At 46.0% G+C, this 24,994-nt stretch overlaps 1 protein-coding gene across 1 annotated transcript in view; it reads left to right on the top strand.

Moving 5' to 3' along the window:
- Positions 1–3,505: 3,505 nt before the first annotated feature.
- LOC126456185 (pyruvate kinase PKLR-like) overlaps positions 3,506–24,994 on the top strand; it is a 151,393-nt gene continuing 129,904 nt past the window's right edge. Inside the window, exon 1 of the mRNA XM_050091939.1 lies at positions 3,506–3,640. Within this exon, the coding sequence (XP_049947896.1) occupies positions 3,506–3,640 (135 nt within the window). The remainder of the gene's footprint in view (positions 3,641–24,994) is intronic.

The raw sequence follows: 24,994 nt of genomic DNA on the forward strand, positions 1-24,994 counted from the left end.
GCGACAGGCGTGAATGGAGGGACGAATGGAGACGTGTCGTCTTCAGCGATGAGAGTCGCTTCTGCCTTGGTGCCAATGATGGTCGTATGCGTGTTTGGCGCCGTGCAGGTGAGCGCCACAAACAGGACTGCATACGACCGAGGCACACAGGGCCAACACCCGGCATCATGGTGTGGGGAGCAATCTCCTACACTGGCCGTACACCACTGGTGAATGTCGAGGGGACACTGAATAGTGCACGGTACATCCAAACCGTCATCGAACCCATCGTTCTACCATTCCTAGACCGGCAAGGGAACTTGCTGTTCCAACAGGACAATGCACGTCCGCATGTATCCCGTGCCACCCAACGTGCTCTAGAAGGTGTAAGTCAACTACCCTGGCCAGCAAGATCTTCGGATCTGTCCCCCATTGAGCATGTTTGGGACTGGATGAAGCGTCGTCTCACGCGGTCTGCACGTCCAGCACGAACGCTGGTCCAACTGAGGCGCCAGGTGGAAATGGCATGGCAAGCCGTTCCACAGGACTACATCCAGCATGTCTACGATCGTCTCCATGGGAGAATAGCAGCCTGCATTGCTGCGAAAGGTGGATATACACTGTACTAGTGCCGACATTGTGCATGCTCTGTTGCCTGTGTCTATGTGCCTGTGGTTCTGTCAGTGTGATCATGTGATGTATCTGACCCCAGGAATGTGTCAATAAAGTTTCCCCTTCCTGGGACAATGAATTCACGGTGTTCTTATTTCAATTTCCAGGAGTGTACATCGAAAACTACATATCGGATCAAAAAAAGTTATAATTCCAAATTTTTTGCCCTGATGGGGACTCCTAACGATACCACACTCGAACCGCCACTCCACCCCATGCATGGGTGCCAGAGGGGGAACTTAGAAATCTTCAATGAGTACCCCGTTTTAATTGCAGATTACGATTGTACGACAATTGCGCTGTAATCGGAGGAATAGAAATGTATACGCAAGCATAATTTACAACACGTTACTCAATGGGCCTTTAATGCTCAATGCCGCGAGGGACCCCACCTCCACGCTGCAAGGGTAGGACAGGCCAGTATTTCATAACTTCTAATTGGAAACCTCATTCACAAAGCTGTATTCTCCCGACATATCGAACAGGGAACTACTCTACGAGCTACCGTGACCGTGTAGCCAAACACGACGTATCGTAACAGGTAGTACACTGCGACCAGAGCTCACGTATTGTGCAGACATAGAACAGATAGCGGCTCGAAACATTACAATAGTTGCGCAGGTTTATTGCCTGCACACCTACCTATCATTTGGAGAACAGACGAGCAAGTGGATGATGAATGTTGTAATCAAAGAAGAAAAAATTGAAATGATCCTGATTCAGGAAAATGTAGGAGAAATGTTGAGCCTGGTGTTTGCCTTATATGCCGAGCGTTTTCCAGAGAATGCTCGCACTCGCTCTTTCTGTATGTCTGATGGCAGCGTACAGACCGTCAAAAGGAAACGAAGCAAACATATTGCCGGAGAAGCTAATTAAATAGCTGTACTAGTGGCAGTGCGCCACGACCCACGGATAAGCGCCCGGCAATTACACCACGACTCCGGTATGTCCGTAGGTAGTATTGTCACGATACTGCATGGTCATTAGTATCATCCGTACCGAGTGGCACTGCATCAAGAACTTCATGGCACCGATTTCCGTAACCGGGTAGAGTTTTGTGAATGGGCACTTCAACAAATGCAAACGACCCCCACCTTCTTTGCCGACTGTACATGCATGAATCATGGTAGCATTAACGGGCGTAACATGCATTACTGGAATGTAGACAATACCCACTGGTTACGGCAGGTTGACCGTAGTTAACGTATGGTATGGCATCAGGGGGAATTAACTCATTGGTCCATATTTTAACGACGGTACGTTGAATGGATACAAACATAGAACCTTTTTGGAACAGGAGCCGGCCGGGGTGGCCGAGCGGTTCTAGGCTCTACAGTCTGGAACCGCGCTACCGCTACGGTCGCAGGTTCGAATCCTGCCTCGGACATGGGTGTGTGTGATGTCCTTAGGCTAGTTAGGTTTAAGTAGTTCTAAGTTTTAGGGGACTGATTACCTCAGAAGTTAAGTCCCATTGTGCTCAGAGCCATTTGAACCATTTGGAACAGGAACTACCGGCGCTACTGCAGGATGTCGCCCTGTAGGTTCGACAACGTATGTGGTTTCAGCATGACGGTTGCGCAACGCATTAGGCAATTGAAGCGCGGAAAGTATTAGACCGTGTTTACAATGGTCGATGCAATGGCTAGGTCGCCTGATGTGATGTAGCCGGATTTCTTTCTGTAGGGATATTTAAAAGATAACGTGTAACAGGAACTGTGAAAAGACCTTGGAAACATGGTAGACCGCATGAGAAACGCCAGTGCTGACATTGCCGGTGTGGTGTCACCGCCAGACACCACACTTGCTAGGTGGTAGCCTTTAAATCGGCCGCGGTCCGTTAGTATACGTCCGTTAATATAGCCTTCAGCTACGTCATTTGCGTCGACCTAGCAAGGCGCCATATTCAGTTACTATTCTGAACAGATAATATTGTGAATCATGTACCGTCAAGAGCGACGCTCATCATTAATGGATTAAAGTTAAGTATCAAACTAATTACGTCCGCTTTCTGAATTCTAACTCCTTGTCATGTTCCAGACCTCACGTCAGTAGAGTCCTTCCCTCCTCACGCCAGCCTGCGTGAGCTAAAACGCGTGCATTTCGGCCCCCACTAGTAACACGGTATTGGCTCTTCTGCCAACACAACAGCCGGAGATATGCGCGTGTCCTGTGTACGATCATTTGAAAAGCGGGTCACTGAGTGTATTGAAGTTACTATGTTTGAACACTTACTACAATTGGAGAAGTAGAGTGGTTTCCACCTCGAGCCACGGCCACGGCCATAGTGGCGCGTGGAGTAGTCCCTTGTTCGATATGACAGAGGAATACAGTGTTGAGAATGGGATTTCCAATTAGAAGTTTTGATATACTTGTCTGTCCCGCCCTCGTACATGGAGATGGGATCCCAGATGCCGCTGGATATTCGAGGGCCACTGACTAGCACGTTGTAAATTCGATTATGTATCCATTTCTATTCTTCCGATTACAACGCCATGTGTGGCGAAACGAGGAAAATGCTTCAGACAAAACATATGTAGACTTTGTCGGTAGAATGGCAATCTGCAATAAAAAACGGGGTTCCGGTTGAAGTTTTCAAAGTTTCCACCCAGCCACCCACGGACGGGTTGGAATGGCGGGTCGAGTGTGGTATCGTCGGATGTCCCCAGGGGAGTTATACAGGCCTCGCTGCCGGAGCACGCGACCGAGTCGTGGGCTGACGTCCGTGGTGGGTGTGCGCCAGCTGACGGTGTCGTCGCGGCCGGCGCCGCTGCGGCTGTCGGTGCTGGCGGCGGCGGTGTCGGCGCCGGGGCTGTGCGGCGTGCCGGCCGGCACCGACGTGGCCGTCCTGCCCTCGATGCCGCCGGCGCGCCTCGCCAGGGCGCTGCGGGCCGCGCGCGACTCGGCCGCGCAGCGCGCCTGCCCCCTCGCGCTCGCCCTCGACCTCGCCGGCCCGGAGTTCCGCACCGGCTCCGTCTACCACGGACCGGAGGTCTGCGGCTTATTTCTTTTATTTTTTTTATTTATGAATTTGGCCTGCTATGGACCGCATACAACTTAAGACTTATGGTGTTTCTTTTTCTTCCGTTCTTCCCAGTACTTCTTCATTTTCTCGCCAACTGCTCGTCTCTGCTCATCTGATTCATAAAGTATCTGGAATAGTGTTCGTCTGTCAACTGAGTCGTAGGCCTTCTTGAAGTCTACGAAAATAACTACTGTATTTTTATTTTGTATAGCTCTCACTCTCAAAATTGTTTTTAAATTAAGAATATGTTCTGCACATGATCTACCTTTTCTAAATCCTGCATGATAATCTCCTATATTAGGTCCTGCTTGTTCCTCTATTCTATTTAAAAGTGCTTTACGAAGTATTTTGTATGTCACTGGTAACAAGGATATGCCCCTGTAGTTGTTGGTGTCTGTTTTATCTCCTTTTTTATGGAGAGGGTGGATCAATGCTTATACATACACTGAAGCGCCAAAGAAACTGGTATAGGCGTGCATATTCAAATACGGAGATATGTAAAAAGGCACAATAAGGTGCTACGGTTGGCAACGCCTACATAAAGCCTAGTTTACACGACGACATTGGGTTGCGCCACTCGTTGCGTGGAATGAGTTGCGCGCAAATGCTTTCATATATGACTGTAGACACGGCGACATCAGTATATACTTCAGTTTCGTTGTTTTGTAAGTCCTTGACTCGTGTCTGAAGTGAAATTTTTGGCAGTTGCACGTCGCGCGAGGTGTGATGGAGTTAAAGCTTGTTGTACGGAATTTCTGCATAAGAAAAAAAATAAGAAACGTGTTTCGATTCGAGACTGGATGAAGTAAGGACGTCAGCTCGGTTGCTCAGCATCCTTGCTGAAATAAGGACATCGAAAGGGTCCAAAAAAGGGCAGCTCGTTCTGTATTATCACGTAATAGGGGAGAGAGTGTGGCAGATATGATACGCGAGTTGGGATGGAAGTCATTAAAGCAAAGACCTTTTTCGTCGCGGCGAGATCTATTTACGAAATTTCTGTCACCAACTTTCTCTTCCGAATGCGAAAATATTTTGTTGAGCCCAGGCTACATAGATAGGAATGATCATCAAAATAAAATCAGAGAAATCAGAGCTCGAACAGAAAGGATTAGATGTTCGTTTTTCCCGCGCGCTGTTCGGGAGTGGAATGCTAGAGAGATATTATGATTGTGGTTCGATGAACCCTCTGCCAAGCACTTAAATGTGAATTGCAGACTAATCATGTAGATGTAGATGTAGAATAATTTATAACCGAACATCCAACAAGTTCTTTTAATTATCTTAGAATGTCACCAGAACTGTTCACGTTTCTTCTAAATAGAGTTACTTATGCGATAAGGGATAAAGGTACTGTAATGCATGAAGCACTGTCATCAGAACTGAAATTACATATCATATGGCGTGCGTTACAGTAGAGAACACTCGGCATGCTACAAGATACGGTTTTAGTTGGTGACGCATTTTTAATTAACACCAATAATTTTTAACATTAACAGTAATAATTATTAACATTACCAACAATAATTATTCGAAGCAGGTCGCATTAAGAGGAGAGTGGTTTGCAAGCAACTCTCTTGAAGATAGATCTGTACAGTGGCAATATTTCAAAATTATAACATATGTGAATGGGGAGCACTGCAGCGACGTTTTAAATACATGAATACTGAATAAAGAATGCAGCTTCTTGAATTTGTATAACCTTCCCTCCTGTCAACAATATTGCTTAACAAAGAATTGCCAACTCGAACGATGTAGGCGAGAGCATTGCCACAGCTAGAAATACACTTGCTTGTATTTTTCTTAATTTAGTTGTATATGTGCTCCTAACTCAATAAACTTTGCCCTGCAGCTCAGATACTGTCAAACCATCTATGTTATGATCGCACATGACCGTCTCAGTGGCAGCAATATGTTGCTTATTTTTGTAATTAGCATCACTGAAATCCCAGCAACACCTATGCAAAGCATACGTATCCAAAAAAGCGAACATTATTCTTCGTTCCCAACTTCATATTTCAGATTGTTTACACTCTACGAACACACATAACCTCAAAACTCATGCAACTAGTGTCGCCAAAGTTGGAACACGCCGAAAGTGTTTAGTTTCACCAACGAATTGCGCAAACGCGCGGCGCCCATGTGCAGTGGCCGGTAGCGCAGTTGCCTGCAACCTAGTGTCGTCGTGTAAGCTAGACTTAAGACAAGTGTCTGGCGCAGCTGTTGTATGGGTTACTGCTCCTACAATGGCAGCTTATCAAGATTTAAGTGAGTTTGAACATGGTGTTATAGTCGGCGCGCGAGCAATGGGACACAGCATCTGTGCGGTAGCGATGAAGTGGGTATTTTCCCATATGACTATTTGACGAGTGTACTGTGAATATCAGGAATTCGAAAAAAACAATAAATCTCAGACATCACTGTGGCCGGAAAAAGATCCTACAAAAACGGGACCAACGACGACTGAAGAGAATCGTTCAACATGACAGATGTGCAACCCTTCCGCAGATTGCTGCAGATTTCAATGCTGGGCCATCAGTGTCAGCGTGCGAACAATTCACCGAAATATCATCGATATGGGCTTTCTGAGACGAAGGCCCACTCGTGTACCCTTGATGACTGCACGACAGCCGGCCGCTGTGACCGAGCGGTTCTAGGCACTTCAGTCCGGAACCACGCGCCTGCTACGGTCGCTGGTTCGAATACTGCCTCGGGCATGGATACGTGTGACGTCCTTAGGTTGGTTAGGTTTAAGTAGTTTCTAAGTCTAGGGGACTGATGACCCCAGATGTTAAGTCCCATAGTGCTCAGAGCCATTTGAACCATTTTTGAGCTGCACGACACAAAGCTTTACGCCTCGCCTGGGCCCGTCAACACCGGCATTGGACAGTTGACGACTGGAAACATATTGCCTGGTTGGACGACTCTTGTTTCGAACTGTATCGAGCGGATGGGCGTTGTACGGGTATGGGGACAGTCTTATGAATCCATGGACCCTACATGTCAACAAGAGAGTGTTCAAGCTGGTGGAGGCTCTGTAATGGTGTGGGGCGTGTGCACTTCGAGTGATATGGAACCCCTGGTACGTCTAGATACGACTCTGACAGGTGACACGTACGTAAGCATCCCGTCTGATCACCTGCATCCTTTCATGTCTACTGAACATTCCGACAGACTTTGGCAATTCCAGCAGGACAAAGCGAAACCCCACATATCGAGAATTGCTACAGAGTGGCTCCAGGAACACCCTTCTGAGTTTAAACACTTCCGCTGGCCAACAAACTCCCTAGACATGAACATTGTTAAGTATATCTGGGATACCTTGCAACGTGCTGTTCAGAAGAGATCTCCATCCCCTTGTACTCTTACGGCTTCATGGACTGTTCTGCAGGATTCGTGGTGCCAGTTCCTTCCAGCACTGCTTCAGACACTGGTCGAGTCCAAACCACGTCGTGTTGTGTCGCTTCTGCGTCCTTGTGAGATCCTACACCATATTAAGCACGTGTACCAGTTTCTTTGGTTCTTCAGAATTTATATATATGCAGAGTGGCCAGAAACAGTTTTAAAAGGTTGCATGGGTGACAAATAAGTGTTAAGAAAATATGTTCGATACCTTGCCCCATTTCCGAGTTAATTAGCATTCAGTTTAACCAATCAGGCCGTAGCGCACGCAAAATCAAGCGGCCGCCAGATACGGTGTCGCAAAACGTGTTCTTCATTTGATTTCCTAAAACCGAAAAAGAGAGCACTACAAAAATTAGACATGGGACGGTAGTAACGTGAGCCAAAGGTTGAGTCAGCTTGTGCGCTATCACCCTCGCTTTGAGAACAACTGATATTGTCTGTATCTGGTCGGCCACTCGAATTTGCGCTTGCAGTGGCCTGGTTGGCTATCTTCAGTGCTAATTAGTTCGGAAATGGAGCAACCTATCAAATTCTTTTCATAAGAATTATTTCTCAGCGCAACCTATACTGCAACACTCTTACAAGCTTTTCAGACTTGTTCTGAACACCCTATACTTACATCTGTGTGTGTTGTGTGTGATTCAGTTGCCCCTACCGATGAGTTTTATGCAATCCGCAACGCATTAAAAACCGCGTGGGAGATTTTCGTGTTCTCTCGCTCGTTACGTGTAAACTATTACTCCTACACAAAAAACAGACAGGGCCTTCTTGTAGGAAATTTAATGCAGGTACATTAGGTACTGAGACACATTCTCGCTGGAGGCCATAGTTTTCGAGTTATTCAAGAGAAACGCTTTTGATAGTCACTTTTGTATGTTTTTTCTTGAATAATTCGAAAACTTACGGGCTCTAGAGAAAACATATTTCAGTACAAAATTTAACTACACTAAATTTTCCTACAAAAAGGTCCTTCTCATTTTGTCTGCAGTAGTAATATTTCGGATGTAACGACAAGAGAATATGAAAATCTGGCACACGTGCTATTTGAAGACACTGCGAGTTGCATGAAACTCTTCGGTAGTAACAGCTGAATCACCGTTTATATATGTATATACAGGGTGGTCCACTGATCGTGACCGGGCCAAATATCTCACGAAATAAGCGTCAAACGAAAAAACTACAAAGAACGAAACTTGTCCATCTTGAAGGGGGAAACCAGATGGCGCTATGGTTGGCCCGCTAGATGGCGCTGCCATATGTCAAACGGATATCAACTGCGTTTTTCTAAATAGGAATCCCCATTTTTATTACATATTTGTGTAGTTGGTAAAGAAATACGTATGTTTTAGTTCGACCACTTTTTTCGCTTTTTGATAAATGGCGCTGTAATAGTCACAAACATATGGCTCACAATTTTAGACGAACACTTGGTAACAGGTAGATTTTTTAAATTAAAATACAGAAAGTGGGTACGTTTGAACATTTTATTTCGGTTGTTCCAATGTGATGCATGTACCTCCGTGAACTTATCATTTCTGAGAACGCATGCTGTTACAGCGTGATTATCTATAAACACCACGCTAATGCAATAAATGCTCAAAATGATGTTCTTCAACCTCAATGCATTTGGCAATACGTGCAACGACATTCCTCTCAATAGCGAGTAGTTCGCCTACCGTAATGTTCGCACATGCATTGACAATGCACTGACACATGTTGTCAGGCGTTGTCGGTGGATCACGATACCAAATATCCTTGAACTTTCACCACAGAAAGAAATCCGGGGACGTCAGATTCGGTGAACGTGCGGGCCATGGTATGGTGCTTCGACGACCAATCAACCTGTCATGAAATATGCTATTCAATATCGCTTCAACAGCACGCGAGCTATGTGCCGGACATCCATCATGTTGGAAGTACATCGCCATTCTGTCATGCCGTGAAACATCTTGTACTAACATCGGTAAAACATTACGTAGGAAATCAGCATACATTGCACCATTTAGATTGCCATCGATAAAATGGGGGCCAGTTGTCCTTCCTCCCATAATACCGCACAATACATTAACCCGCCAAGGTCACTGATGTTCCACTTGTCGCAGCCATCGTGGATTTTCCGTTGCCCAATAGTGCATATGATGCCGGTTTACGTTACCGCTTTTGGTGAATGACACTTCGTCACTAAAAGAACGCGTGCAAAAAATCTGTCATCGTCCCGTAATTTCTCTCGTGCCCAGTGGCAGACTGTACACGACGTTCAAAGTCGTCGCCATGCAATTCCTGGTGCATCGAAATATGGTACGGGTTCAATCGATGTTGATGTAGCATTCTCAACACCGACGTTTTTGAGATTCCGGATTCTCGCGCAATTTGTCTGCTACTGATGTGCGGATTTGCCGCGACAGCAGCTAAAACACCTACTTCGGCATCATCATTTATTGCAGGTCGTGGCTGACGTTTCACATGTGGCTGAACACTTCCTGTTTCCTTAAATAACGTAACTATCCAGGGAACGGTCCGGACACTTGGATGATGTCGTGCAGGATACCGAGCAGCGTACGTAGCAGACGCCCGTTAGGCATTTTGATCACAATAGCCATACATCAACACGATATCGACCTTTTCCGCAATTGGTAAACGGTGAATTTTAACATGGGTAATGTATCACGATGCAAATAGCGTCCGCACTGGCGGAATGTTACGTGATACCGCGTAATTATACGTTTGTGACTATCACAGCGCCATCTGTCACAAAGCGAAAAAAGTGGTCCAACTAAAACATTCATATTTCTTTACGTACTACACGAATATGTAATAAAAATGGGGGTTCCTATTTAAAAAAAAATGCAGTTGATATCCTTTTGGCCTATGGCAGCGCCATCTAGCGGGCCACCCATGGCGCCATCTGGTTTCCCCCTTCAAGCTAGACGAGTTTCGTTCTTTGTAGTTTTTTCGTTTGATGCTTATTTCGTGAGATATTTGGCCCAGTCACTATCAGTGGATCACCCTGTATACATACAAAGAACTTGATAGTATATATATATATATATATATATATATATATATATATATATATATACACTCCTGGAAATGGAAAAAAGAACACATTGACACCAGTGTGTCAGACCCACCATACTTGCTCCGGACACTGCGAGAGGGCTGTACAAGCAATGATCACACGCACGGCACAGCGGACACACCAGGAACCGCGGTGTTGGCCGTCGAATGGCGCTAGCTGCGCAGCATTTGTGCACCGCCGCCGTCAGTGTCAGCCAGTTTGCCGTGGCATACGGAGCTCCATCGCAGTCTTTAACACTGGTAGCTTGCCGCGACAGCGTGGACGTGAACCGTATGTGCAGTTGACGGACTTTGAGCGAGGGCGTATAGTGGGCATGCGGGAGGCCGGGTGGACGTACCGCCGAATTGCTCAACACGTGGGGCGTGAGGTCTCCACAGTACATCGATGTTGTCGCCAGTGGTCGGCGGAAGGTGCACGTGCCCGTCGACCTGGGACCGGACCGCAGCGACGCACGGATGCACGCCAAGACCGTAGGATCCTACGCAGTGCCGTAGGGGACCGCACCGCCACTTCCCAGCAAATTAGGGACACTGTTGCTCCTGGGGTATCGGCAAGGACCATTCGCAACCGTCTCCATGAAGCTGGGCTACGGTCCCGCACACCGTTAGGCCGTCTTCCGCTCACGCCCCAACATCGTGCAGCCCGCCTCCAGTGGTGTCGCGACAGGCGTGAATGGAGGGACGAATGGAGACGTGTCGTCTTCAGCGATGAGAGTCGCTTCTGCCTTGGTGCCAATGATGGTCGTATGCGTGTTTGGCGCCGTGCAGGTGAGCGCCACAATCAGGACTGCATACGCCCGAGGCACACAGGGCCATCATGGTGTGGGGAGCGATCTCCTACACTGGCTGTACACCACTGATCGTCGAGGGGACACTGAATAGTGCACGGTACATCCAAACCGTCATCGAGCCCATCGTTCTATCATTCCTAGACCGGCAAGGGAACTTGCTGTTACAACAGGACAATGCACGTCCGCATGTATCCCGTGCCACCCAACGTGCTCTAGAAGGTGTAAGTTAACTACCCTGGCCAGCAAGATCTCCGGATCTGTCCCCCATTGAGCATGTTTGGGACTGGATGAAGCGTCGTCTCACGCGGTCTGCACGTCCAGCACGAACGCTGGTCCAACTGAGGCGCCAGGTGGAAATGGCATGGCAAGCCGTTCCACAGGACTACATCCAGCATATCTACGATCGTCTCCATGGGAGAATAGCAGCCTGCATTGCTGCGAAAGGTGGATATACACTGTACTAGTGCCGACATTGTGCATGCTCTGTTGCCTGTGTCTATGTGCCTGTGGTTCCGTCAGTGTGATCATGTGATGTATCTGACCCCAGGAATGTGTCAATAAAGTTTCCCCTTCCTGGGACAATGAATTCACGGTGTTCTTATTTCAATTTCCAGGAGTGTATATCAAGTTCTTTTAAATTTGACTCGTCTTTGTAAGCAATGAAACAACATCACATGCCTTCCCAATCCGTGACGTTTCATTTCGCTTCCTCCTCCTTTCTGGTGTTTAACTTTTTTGTCAGCTAGTAGATATATAATGTGTGTGTGTCTGCTGTAATTAGCGTTCGGTGGTGTACATATACGTATCTCTCTGATAGAATCACGGAGCAACCAAAAAAGAAGTTAGTGTGGTATTGTGATGGCTTCATGAGCAATCTTGAATACTAAAAACTATGTATGAAGGGTTGATCTGTAAAAGCCTGCCCTAAAGACATCTGACCACTCGTTTTTTACATATGAAACATTCCTCCATAAAAGAGCAAGGTGAAAATTTCTCGGGGATGCCAATATATTTTGTTTTGTTATGTTTGTACTTGTTGTACACTAACTTAAATCAGTGTCTCTTTATCTGTGAAATAGTTCTGTTTAAAACACACCGCAAGACATTAAAAGACCTCGAAGGATTATTCGAATGGGGCGGAAATAAGGAGATGTGATGTACATTTACAGACAAACAAATTATTAGAATTTAACAGAGATAGGATGATTTATTGAGGAGAAAAACTTTGACAAATTGAGTAAGTCAGTTCGAAGTGGGACCCATCATTGAAGACAATTCTACGTCAGTCAATGAGTTCGAGGCCGAAGACGTGTCTGGAGGCGCCCCGGACGCGATTGGTTACCAACCTGACTGTCGCTCGCGATACCGCCCGATAACCAGGAGTAATGGTCTGCGATGCCATTTCTTTTCATAGCCTCTTTTGTAGTCACCCGCGACACTCTTACAGCGAAGCGGTATGTCGAAGATATTCTACGGCACGTTTTGTTGTCCGTCATGGCAAGCCATCCTGGGCTTACATTTCACCATGGTAATGCCCGCACGCACACGGTGAGAGTTGCTTCTGCCCGTATTCGTGCTTACCAAACCCTACCTTTGTCAGAAAGGTCACCAGACCTCTCCCCAGTTGAGAACGTTTGGAGCATTATGGTCAGGACCTTCCAACCATCTCGGAATTTTGCCGTTCTAAAGCGCCAATTGGACGGAATCTGGCACGATATTTCCCTGAAGGAGGTCCAGCAGCTCTGTCAATCAATGCCAATGAGAATAACCGCTTGCATAAGGGGTAGAGGCGGACCAACATGACTTGCTCAGTTTGCAAAGCTCTTTCTCTTGAATAAGTCATCCAAATTTTCTGGTATTGTAATAATTTGTTTGACTGTACGTGAATATCACATCTACCGATTTCCGCCTCATTCGGATAATTCCTTCGTGGTATGTCGCTTTTTTTATCTTAGAGTGCAGTTTATAAGGTAGTGTAATGAATTAACTGGAACACCATTCCATTGTAAAAGTATTATCTTCGATAGTTTATGGCCAAAGGAAGTTTATCCAAAGTTGGTCTAGCTTCATAAAGAGCCTTATCCTTCGTTTTCATCCCGAAACTCTAGGTTGGGAATCAACTATATAAGGAAAACGACAGATTGCTACTCACTGTGAAGATGACTCATGGAGTTGCAGACAGGCATAACGAAAAGATTGTTACGATTTAACTTTCGGCTAAAGACTTCTTCAAATAAAACACAAAGGAACTTACACACACATTCATTCACTCAAACGAGCACATCTCACGCAAAGATGAATTCCATATCCGGCAGATCGGAGCGGAATGAATGTCTGTGTGTGTGTTTTTTTGTTTGTTTTTTGTTTGTGTGTTTTGTTAGCTGAAGAAAGTCTTGGCCGAAAGCTAAATCGTAACAATCTTTTCATTGTGCCAGTCTGCAACTGAACTTTTTGTCTTTACGATCAGTAGCAATCTATCCTTTTCCTCATACTGTTAAAAAAAAGGTCTTTTCCAGTCTTTTATTTCAAAAATGCGCCATACCCTGCAAATGTGTTTGTTTCCGGTACACGGAAAGTGTACTTCAGGAGAGAGGTAGGCATGCGCAAATGCTCTTCCTTGCCACATCTAAGGCTGGTGTGGTCTGATCTCTCTTCAGGTAACTCCCCACGAACGGAACGGCCAATGACGGTACTTGCCGAGGCTGCTCTCAGGGTATCTGGAAACGCCGCACCATGACGGTCCACCTAGCGGCCACTAAGAAGTCACAAGTTGTCCAAGTTCTCATACAAGACTCTGTATGTCATCTTTTCAGAGATGGTTGCGGGATTCGGTTGGTCGCTGCGAGATGTCAAATCAAACACCTTTCAGACGTCCAACTTCCAAACTTATTTTATTTGGCTACCAGTTTCGGCGATTTACTACGCCACCTTCAGGCCCCCGACCGACGTGCAGAAAGATTCCACCCCGGTTCTTGTCAAAATAGGGCCCAGCATTCAAATACTGGTATCTGCAGATTTCTGCTTGCTATAGCGATTGCTTCAACCGTTATCTGCCGATTATTCACAGTTTGTAAATTAGATGGCTGACAGGTGTTTGATTTGACGTCTTGTTCTCACACAACGTCCTCTGCTTGTTTGTGTTCCTTTATTATTGGGTTATCTCCGTTGATGTTACACGTTTTGCTTCATATGCCCACTCTTTGCTTTGATCAACTTCTACAAAGCAAATGCCTGGGTTTCTGCTGTGGTTGCTTCAACTCTTCTTTCCTTCCGACAGGTTTCTAATTACTTCAAGAACATATTTGATATTTCGTTCAGTTTGTTCCGCTACTTTTCTTTTTTCAGTGTTACAGAAAGTATTTTATTTTGGAAGCTTTTTTATTATCATCTGCCTCTACTGGCTGTTTGTTGCACTCCCATATCACGTGATCCGGTGTTCCTTCACACCCACACTCACTTGAATTGCTGGGTATTCGGCTTATTCGTTTCAGGTAACTAGGGCATGATCCACGTCCGTTCAAGTAGTGGCTCATACCGTTTGGGGGATTCGCGTATCTTAAACTAAGCCGCTTCTTTACGTTCGGGAGGAAACAGTAAACACGTTTACCTGTTGTCGCTGTGCCCCATGAACGTATCATTCCCGTTTAAGGCCAGCTTAAATTTCTTGCTTAATTCTTACAAGTTGTCCTACGTTTTTCTACGGCCTTTGAACGTCTACATTCTTTAATCAGTGCTATGTACCCTTCTTCCAAAATTGCACCTCTATTGCCGGCCGCGGTGGTCTCGTGGTTCTAGGCGCGCAGTCCGGAACCGTGCGACTGCTACGGTCGCAGGTTCGAATCCTGCCTCGGGCATGGATGTGTGTGATGTCCTTAGGTTAGTTAGGATTAAGTAGTTCTAAGTTCTAGGGGACTGATGACCACAGCAGTTGAGTCCCATAGTGCTCAGAGCCATTTGAACCATTTTTTTGCACGTCTATTGACATGATTCCTAAAACAACTAGCAGGGCTCCAGCCGGTGTAGTTCTGTATGCACGTGCAAAACCAAGAATAACGCTTCGTTCTACACGAACCAGCGCTTGTGCTGATTTCACCAGTTGCAGCCTATGAGCCCAGACGCTAGGTTCGTAGTCTGCAGTAGCTACCATAATGGCCTCGAAAGGTACATTCCAATACTTTTCAATACTTTTTAATGGGAATCCAAATATATTCTGTCATGTATTCGTTGTTTTGTGCGTTATGGTAACTCCTTTTCCTCAATAATGTTGGATGTGAGCTGAGAAATTTTGTTTCTCCTCTAACAGCATCTCCAGATGTTTGGTGATCTCTCGCTTTGAAGTTGGGGGATTTCTGCTTCTTGAGAGCTTCCGTTTAAGCAGTAGGTAACCTCTTTTACGTGCAACCATCTGAAGTTTATTCTCTATAAATCATTCTTGCAGTGTTTATAGAGCGTGTTTGCAATTGTCTTTTAGTTTGCAACTTGAATCTCCAGTTACCACCGATAAAGCACATCGTTCTTTCTTTCCTCATGGCTGCTACCTTTCCTGGCAGTAGCTCATGGGTGACATCCCAAAATACGGGGTCACAGACCGAGTGTTGTTGACATCCTTCAGTTAGATCATTTACTAACGGTTTACTGGAGCAACTTTGTTTGGTTCATATCCCACAGACTTAATCTCTTAGACATCTGATGCCCTGCAGCTGTGAAATTAAGGCTGGTCACCATAAATTATCAAATGCTTTCGAAAGTCCACCAACATTCCCACGATATACTTTTCATGTAGAAACTGACGAAGCGTAAAACGTTGTTTGTGAGATCCTCCGTCGATTTTATCTTAATAAAACCACACTGATTGGGGTCTATGCTTGAGTCCTGTGAGTTCCTAATCATCCACACGAAATAGTCCCCATTAAGTTTACGAGGCGTATTGGCCTGTATGACTCCGCTACTATTGGATCAATACGGTGGTGCCCGCTATCTTTCAGACATTCGTTATTTTACCATGAAGAAGACATTCATTTTATAATTGTGTAGGCAGGGCAGGGCGCTGCCTTTTAGTGCCTAGAGAATCACGGCTTTTACTCTGGCAGGCTCTACAGCTTTATTCTACTTCAATGTCAGAATGGCCGTCCTCAGTTGATTTTCTCTTTCGAAACTTATACTGATTGGGGTTGATGCCTATTAGATTCGTGTAAATTTATAATCGTCCACACGAAGGTTTGCCTTGAATCTTCTCCATTAATTTCAAGAGGCATACTGGCCGGTAGGACTTCGCTCCCGTCCCTTTTTCAACATCGTGATACCCGCTGTTTCCCAAACGTTCGATATTTTCCTGGAAGAAGACATTCATTGTGTAATTGAGTAAGGTATCGCAAGTCTCTATCTTTTAATGCCTGCAGAACCACGGCTTTCATTCTGCCAGGCCCTGGAGCCTTATTCTTCTTCAACTTCAGAATGAAGTGAGCCAGAGACAGCAAACTTCAGAATGGCAGTAGTCACTCCTTCTTCACAAAACTGAATTAAGGGTGTTATACACAGGCATTATCTTAGGGCAAATTTATCTCTTTTCTTCGCTGTTTCTGTCGTTCTTGTAGTTGTCATTCACCTGGGAGCAGCATCTCCATTGAAAGTTCTTCTGTATCGTCCCATGGTGTCGCTTTGGCCTCGTAGAGCCGAATACCGTCGGTGACATTATCTTTTGTTCCACCAGTGTATACGGCGAGTCTCAGACAACAGTAGCTCTTTTTATGAAGTATCCCTCTCGTTGTTCCTTCGTAAGCTTTAGTAATTTTTTGTATTTCGACCTGGTGCAGCCGTGAATTTGTAGTCATCTGTAACGCTCTTGAGCACCTATCGCTTTCCGGTGGAATTTTCTATGTTTGCTCCTCTGCTCTACACTGCCTTCGGATCACCAGGACTTAACCTTTTGAAGGGAATTGTTGTCTTTTGCGATGTCTAGAGTCCTGTTTGATTTTTTCTGTCACTTCATCAATTTCACATTCTCCGTGGGTGAATGGAGGTTTAACGTTTGCCATTAGAAGTTCCCAATTCTCCCTTTGTAAGTTATATACTCTTCCTATGAAATTCGATCTACCCTCTTCAGTATTGTATGAATGAGATCAAAATGTATAAGGTTATGTTTACTGGCTTAAGACCTTCTCATACTGTCGACGATACTATCTAGTTACAGGCGTTCCGACTGGGTAGGCGACGTCATTATTTGATGACGCACCAGCTATGTCGCGATTTGTGGGCGGTTTTAAAGATATGTAGGTGACATGTGAGCCTAGTTCCAGAATTAAAACTTGCAGCTCTATTCCTATCATCTGTTTCTTTGTTGAGTCGAAGCGGCGATTTTGTGTTTGCATCGGGTGACTGGTCTTGTGCCTTGAATCACTGAAATTTCTAACATACGTCCAGTGTGGGTTCCGTAGGCATCGGTCTGCAGTCGATCATCTCGTTACTTGGTCGATCCACATCGGGGCCACTTTCTGCAGTAGTGCCAGATTGCATTTGGGAAAGGCATATGACACTTGCTGGAGGATGAGAATCTTGCACATATTTCAAAGACGGGGCTATGGAGGACACCTGCCCCACTTTATTAGAAAATTTTTAAAAGGTCAGGTGGGCCCTGTTTTATCGGGCTCTTTTATTCAGGACAACAGGGTACCTCAAGGTTACGTGCAGAACATACCCTTATTTGCTATAGCGATAACCTCATTACTATCTCCTGTCGGGTGTCTCAAACTCTCTCTTCATCGACGATTTCGAGGTGTATTGCAGCACTCGGTTGACATGTTTCATTGAGTGATGTCTCCAGCGCTGTTTCAATCATTTATATTCGTAGGGAGTGGAGAACAGCTTCCACTTTTCCGCCAAAAAAACGATCTGTATGAATTTCTGGGAGCAAAAGGAATATCTCCTAACATCTTTACATCTCTATCCCATTGCTCTTCCGTTCGTCGAACCATGAAGTTCTTCACGTTGACAGCCGATCAGCTCGCTGTATCAGTTCTCTGAATGCCCTGCGCATTCAGAGTGGCACCTCTTGGGGAGCATTCCGGACAGTTGTTCTTCGTTTATATCACACCTTTGTCAAATGGAAGCTGGGCTCTGGATGGATCGTATACTCATGACAATCATCTTACGTCACCTTAACGCGACTCACCACCACGGGGTCGGTCTGGCTACTGGTGCATTCCCCATCAATCCAGTCATCAGCCTCTATGCGAAATCTGCCGAATTACCCGGCGCGATGTCTACCTCTGAAAATACACTTGCCGATCGTCCTAATGGTCCAGCCACTCATCTTATACTCCCAACAATATGGGTCGGGCTACTAGTTCGTTGTTGTCTCCTAGTGTTTGATTTCGTATTCTTCTACGAAAGCTCTATCTCGCAATACTTTCTACATTCCCGAAGGGTTAGAGTCTTCCCTCACTCCATGGTTTCGTGCAGAGGTCCGTGGTGCCCATCTTGCATTTATTTTGCTTCCAAAGATCGCTACTGCAGCTTCGCTCATTCACATGAAATTTCTTGTGCCCCGCATGCAGTTTGAGGAGAGCTCCTTCATTTACACTGATGACTGTAAGGATGACAGTGGTATGGGAGGCGTCTTTATTGTCGGTGAAGAAGTTTCAGATGTCGCCCTTTACACCAACGCTCGGTTTTTTACGGCAGAGCTATTTGCCCCATATCAGGCTACCCCTCCATCAGGTAACACGAAATCTCTAAATCTGTTGGTAGCTATGATTCCCCCACTGCTGTCCAGAGCCTCCGTCCTTTAGTACAACTGGTCTGCAGCTTTTAGTTTGTTCAAATATATTCGCATCTTGTGAGAGTACAGGAAATAAACATTGGAGTGCAAAACTTAAGGACGGAAGTAACTTATGCATGGCGTTTCGCCACCAAATAACACACTTCAATGAAAGTTTGATCACATGCCCGGCGTAGTGCAGCATCTCGACGTAGCATGGAATCAACAAGTCGCTGGAAGTCCCCTGCAGAAGTATTGAGCGATGCTGCCTCTATAGCCGTCCATAATTGCAGAAGCGTTGCTGATGCAGCCTCTCGATTATGTGCCATAAATGAGAGGACGGATTCATGTCGGGCGATCTGGGGGGCCAAGTCATTCGATCAAATCGTACAGAATGTTCATCAAATCAGTCGCTAACAGTTGTGGCCCGGTGAAATGACATCGTTGTTTGGGAGCATGAAGTCCATGAATGGGTGCAAATGGTCTCCAAGGAGCAGAACATAACCATTTACAGTGAATGATCGGTTCAGTTGGACCAGAGGACCCAGCCCATTCCATGGAAATACAGCCCACACCATTATGGAGCCACCACCAGCTTGGACAGCTCTTACCAACTGAAACTGAGGCTCATCTGACCACACCACGGTTTTCCAGTAGTCTAGGATGCAACCGACATGGTGACGAGCCCAGGGGAGATGCTGCAAGCGATGTAGTGCTGTTCGTAAAGGAACTAGTGTCAGTTGCCTGCTGCCCTAGCCCATTAACGCTACATTTCGTCGCTTTTCCCTAACGGATAAGTTCATCGTACGTCCCAGATTGATTTGTGCGGTTATTTCACGCAGTGTTTCTTGTCTGTTAGCGCTGACAACTCTACGCCAACGTCGCAGACTCTCGGTCGTTAAGTGAAGACCGTCGACCACTGCGTTGTCCGTAGTGAGAAGTAATGCCTGAATTTGGGTTTATCGGCACAGTCTTGAAAATGTGGATCTCGATATATTGAACTTCCTAACGATTTCCGAAATGGAATGTCCTATGTGTCTGGCTCCAGCTACCATTCCGCAAGCCCGTTGATTCCCATCGTCCGGGAATAATCACATCGGAAACCTTTACACATGGATCACCTGAGAACAAAGGACAGCTCTACCAGTGCACTCCCCTTTTATACCTTCTGTACGCCATCTATATACATGCATGTCGCTATTCCATGACTTGTCTTACCTCAATATGTAGTACAGAAGGTAACTGAAAGATATACACAATGACACGAGCAGAAATGACACTTATATTCCAAGACAATAATTACACTGTAGTCACCCGATTTTGATGGCCTAGTGTAGCATTTCTTTTCATGTTCAAAATGTTCAAATGTGTGTGAAATCTTATGGGACTTAACTGCGAAGGTCATCATTCCCTAAGCTTACACACTACTTAACCTAAATTATCCTAAGGATAAACACACACACCCATGCCCGAGGGAGGACTCGAACCTCCAGCGGGAGGGGCCGTGCAATCAGTGACATGGCGACTCAAACCGCGCGGCCACTCCGCGCGGCACCCCTCCGCCGGAGGTTCGAGTCCTCCCTCGGGCATGGGTGTGTGTGTTGTTCTTAGCATAAGTCAGTTTAAGTTGTATGTAAGTCTAGGGACCGATGACCTAAGCTGTTTGCCGGCCGAAGTGGCCGTGCGGTTAAAGGCACTGCAGTCTGGAACCGCAAGACCGCTACGGTCGCAGGTTCGAATCCTGCCTCGGGCTTGGATGTTTGTGATGTCCTTAGGTTAGTTAGGTTTAACTAGTTCTAAGTTCTAGGGGACTAATGACCTCAGCAGTTGAGTCCCATAGTGCTCAGAGCCAATTGAACCTAAGCTGTTTGGTCTCCACACATTTGAACATTCTTTGGTCCTTGTGTGCAGATGTTGGCAGGAACAGTGTTTACCCTTTCCTTAAGTAGCTTTGCTGGATACAGACAATGTGCATATCTGTCTCCTCTGCGATTTTCTTTAATTTATGCATGATGGTCGCACATCTCATACCATTTATCAGACAAAGAGACCTGCAGACCGGCTAATCAAGGACTTTGATGAGCCTTGGGTCTTGTCCTGAGTACGTGGCTAGCGGTTTTTCTTGCGACGACCCGTAGTTTGTCGATGTTGAAGTTTCATACTCACATCCTACACCTATAGCGCGAATTCTCTTTCGACTAAGTGAGCGTAACTCATTGGCTAAGGTTTGTGGCTGTCAAGCTCGCGGTGCCAGTTCAAATCCTGCCTGTGTGTTTTTGTTTACAATAATGATTCGTGGGGAGGGCAGAGTAATCAGATACCTTACGCTGAAATCTTTTTGGCTGAAGAAAAAAGAAACTCGCAACGCACCGTAAAGATTATCCCACCCAAATTAACTCCACTTTGTCATCATTATGACGTTTATTTTTACAAAGAAATTCATAATGCTGGCTACTTACTGAAGACTAACATAGAAATCGCTTTGGGGGAAGATTCCACAACAACGCATTCTTTAATTCCAAATCAGTTCAGTGCACCTGCTTTCACAGGAATGATCAAATACACGTGGTTCGCATCGAAGTTGGTCGAAGAAAGAACAATCTTTCTGAATCCAGTATCGCTTCTGAAAAATCCGTGTGACTTCAAGGAAGTCGCATTCATTATATGTGAGTGGCGTTCTACAGACTTGTGTTTCGGCTGCTTCTACGACAATTGCCATCCGGAATTCTGTTCTAGCACACAAATAGATACGAATGATAGCGAGTAAGACGACTCTGTATTGTATTCTGTAACAAACGGAATGCTCGTTTGAAGGAAATTCGCTGTAATGATTGATTTATAAATGAAATTACCACTGCGAAAATGACTGCTTTTGAAAAACATTGCATTACATATCCTAATTAATGATGTTAGGACGATGAAACTGAAAGAAAGTAGACGAGTAGGTTTTAATCCGGTGCCTCTAGTCTGGCAGCTGTGAACATTAACCTCTGAGCTACACTCGCTTGGTCGAAACACGCTGAAGCGCCAAAGAAACTGGTATAGGCATACGTATTCAAATATAGAGATATGTAAACAGGCACAATACGGCATTGCGGTCGGCAACGCCTATAAAAGACAACAAGTGTCTGGCGCAGGTGTTAGATCGGTTACTGCTGCTACACTGGCAGGTTATCAAGATTTAAGTGAGTGTGAACGTGGTGTTACAGTCAGCGCACGAGCGATTTGACACAGCATCTGTGAGGTAGGGATGAAGTGGGGATTTTCCCTACGACGATTTCACTAGTGTACCGAGAATATCAGGAATCCGGTAAGCCGGCCGCGGTGGCCTAGCGGTTCTAGGTGCTTCAGTCTGGAACCGCGCTACTGCTACGGTCGCAGGTTCGAATCCTGCCTCGGGCATGGATGTGTGTGATGTCCTTAGGTTAGTTAGGTTTAAGTAGTTCTAAGTTCTAGGGGACTGATGACCTCAGATGTTAAGTCCCATAGAGCTCAGAGCTATTTGAACCATTTTTGAATCCGGTAAAACGTCAAATCTCCGACATCGTTGTGGCCGGAAAAAGATCCTGCAAGAACGGGACCAAAGACGACCGAAGAGAATCGTTCAACGTGACAAAAGTGCATCACTTCCGCAAATTGCTACAGACTTCAGTACTAGGCCATCAACAAGGGTCAGCGTGCGAAACATTCAACGAAACATAATCGATATGAGCTTTCGGAGCTGAAGGCCCACTCGTGTACCATTGATGACTGCACGACACAAAGCTTTACGGATCGCCTGGGCCCGTCAGCACCGACATTGGACTGTTGATGACTGGAAACATGTTGCATGGTCGGACGAGTCTCGTTTCACATTGTATCGAGCGGATGGACGTGTGCGGGTATGGGGACAACCTCATGAATCCTTGGACCGTGCTTGTCGGCAGGGGACTCTTCAAGCTGGTGGAGGCTCTGTAATAGTGTGGGGCATGTGCAGTTGGAGCGATATGTGACCCCTGAAACGTCTAGATACGAATCTGACAGGTGACACTTAACGTAAGCATCCTGTCTGATCACCTGCATTCGTTTATATCCATTGTGTATTGCGACAGACTTGGGCAATTCCAGCAGGACGATGCGACACCCCACACGTCCATAATCGCTATAGAGTGGCTCCAGGAACATAGTTCTGAGTTTAAACACTTCCGCTGGCCAACAAACTCCCCAGACATGAACATTATTGAGCATATCTGGGATGCGTTGCAACCCCCTCGTACTGTTACGGATTCATGGACAGCCCTGCAGGATTCGTGGTGTCAGTTCCCTCCAGCACTGCTTCAGACATTAGTCGCGTCTACGCCACGTCGTGGTGCGTCACATTTGCGTCCTCGTGGGGGCCCTACACAATATTAGGCAGGTGTACCAGTTTCTTTGGCTCTTCAGTGTATGACTAACGTTATAAGTATGGTAGGTACGTCTGGTACCGCGCGCCGTGGAATTTGAATCCGCGCCAGACGTCATGGACGTCGAAGATCCCTAGAGGTCTCTGCATCATGGCGCCGTAAAACGTGGCGGCGCGCGCCTCCTGGCCCGCTTTTAGTGTGGGGGCGCCACAGTGGAACACGTGGTCCCAGCGGCCAACAGTGGCGCCACCGATAGCGTACTTAGCGCCTGCCTCGCGCTCAGCCAGTCAGTCTAATCTCGCGTACGTCGGTTTACACCTTGCTTCTCGCCAGACAGCTCACTTACTTGTTCTGTGTACTAGTGGACGTGTTTGTTTCCTGGTGACTCCGTTGTTCGCTCTTGTTGTATTCGTTCTGTCCTTGGTTGGTCGTGTCCGTCATCTTCCGTTGTGTTGTTGTTCGCGGGCCTCTCCGCGGGTCCCGCCGCGCTTTCCGTCATTACTAACCCGCGACCGTCCTCGTCGCAGTACGCACAAAACTTCAACGTCGATTTTGTCGGAAAGTAGGTACCGAGGCATGAAAAGCAACTAGCTAGCTCCTCAGAACAGGTTCCCCTACAAGATATCTAATACTTATCGAAATCCATGATTAACAGGTGTGATGGTTTCCTTGCGGAGTACTTCTAATTCATTCGTGGATATCTGGTGTGCATGTAGCGCTAAGGCACCAGTATTCTAAAATCAAAAATAATTCGGCAATACATTTTAACAGACGAACAGTAGGGATGATTGAACTCACACGGAATTTGACAGCAATCATCCTTTCCGCGAATAATTCGCGACTGAAAGAGAAAATGAGGGAAGTGACAGTGGTACACCAGTACCCTCCATCACATACCATATGTTGGCTTAGGCCGGTATTACACTATCAAATTTCTTTGTCAAAGATTTGATCAAAGATGTGATCAAATATTCCGTCAAATATATTTGACAAAGATCTCTGACGTAGCGCTAGAAGCGGTATTACACTGTCATGATATTTTTCGTCAAAGTTGAAGATGGCTGACAGCAACAACTTGTTATTAACCGCAGCAGTTGCATGTACCACAATTTCACTGTGTGCACATGTGGAAGAGAAGCGGGGGAAAAAAAGGAAATATACCTGGGTGAAGCCGTGGGTTTTACGACGACACGGTAAAAGCATTCAACAAAACTTGTTACGTGAGCTAATAGTGGAGGACGTCAAGTCGTACATTAATTACTTAAGAATGGATGACCATACATTTCTGTATGTGCTCAGTGAAGTGTATCCTCATGTCACAAAGCACAATATTCACTTAAGAACTGCTACATCTGCAGATGACAGGCTCACCGTAACACTCCGATTCCTTGGTACAGGAGAGGGTTAGGTTAGGTCAGGTCAGGTCTCCAATCTTCTTAATCTATTTTTGTATTCAGCGTGCCTCACGTTGTAAAGCGCCTCATCAGCTTCATACATCTTTATTAATTTTGTACTTGTCGGCACACACCAATTGTATTTACCGGCAATGTTTATAAAAACACTACAGACAACAGAATGCTGCAGCGATGCTAGCGCTCCATGTGGTAACATGTCACATTGCAGTGAACAGAAGACAAGCGACTTCTTTGATCAAATCTACAGCGAGGCCCTAGAATTGATCATATATTGGACGACATTTGACAAAGTTCCCTATTCATCATCATCATCAGCCAATTCAGTCATTAAATGATGTGGCCTCTTGGAGTCGTCGATTCAGGTAGGCTTTCAGCAGTATTCTCCAAGTGGGACGGTCTTGGGCAGTTCTCTGCCAGGTGTTACCAGCGATCTTGTTGATGTCTTTGTCCCATCTGTCAGGTGGTCTTCCTCTAGGCCTCCGGTGCCCTCTCGGACT

This window comes from Schistocerca serialis, chromosome 2 (assembly GCF_023864345.2).
Source record: "Schistocerca serialis cubense isolate TAMUIC-IGC-003099 chromosome 2, iqSchSeri2.2, whole genome shotgun sequence".
NCBI lineage: Eukaryota > Metazoa > Arthropoda > Insecta > Orthoptera > Acrididae > Schistocerca > Schistocerca serialis.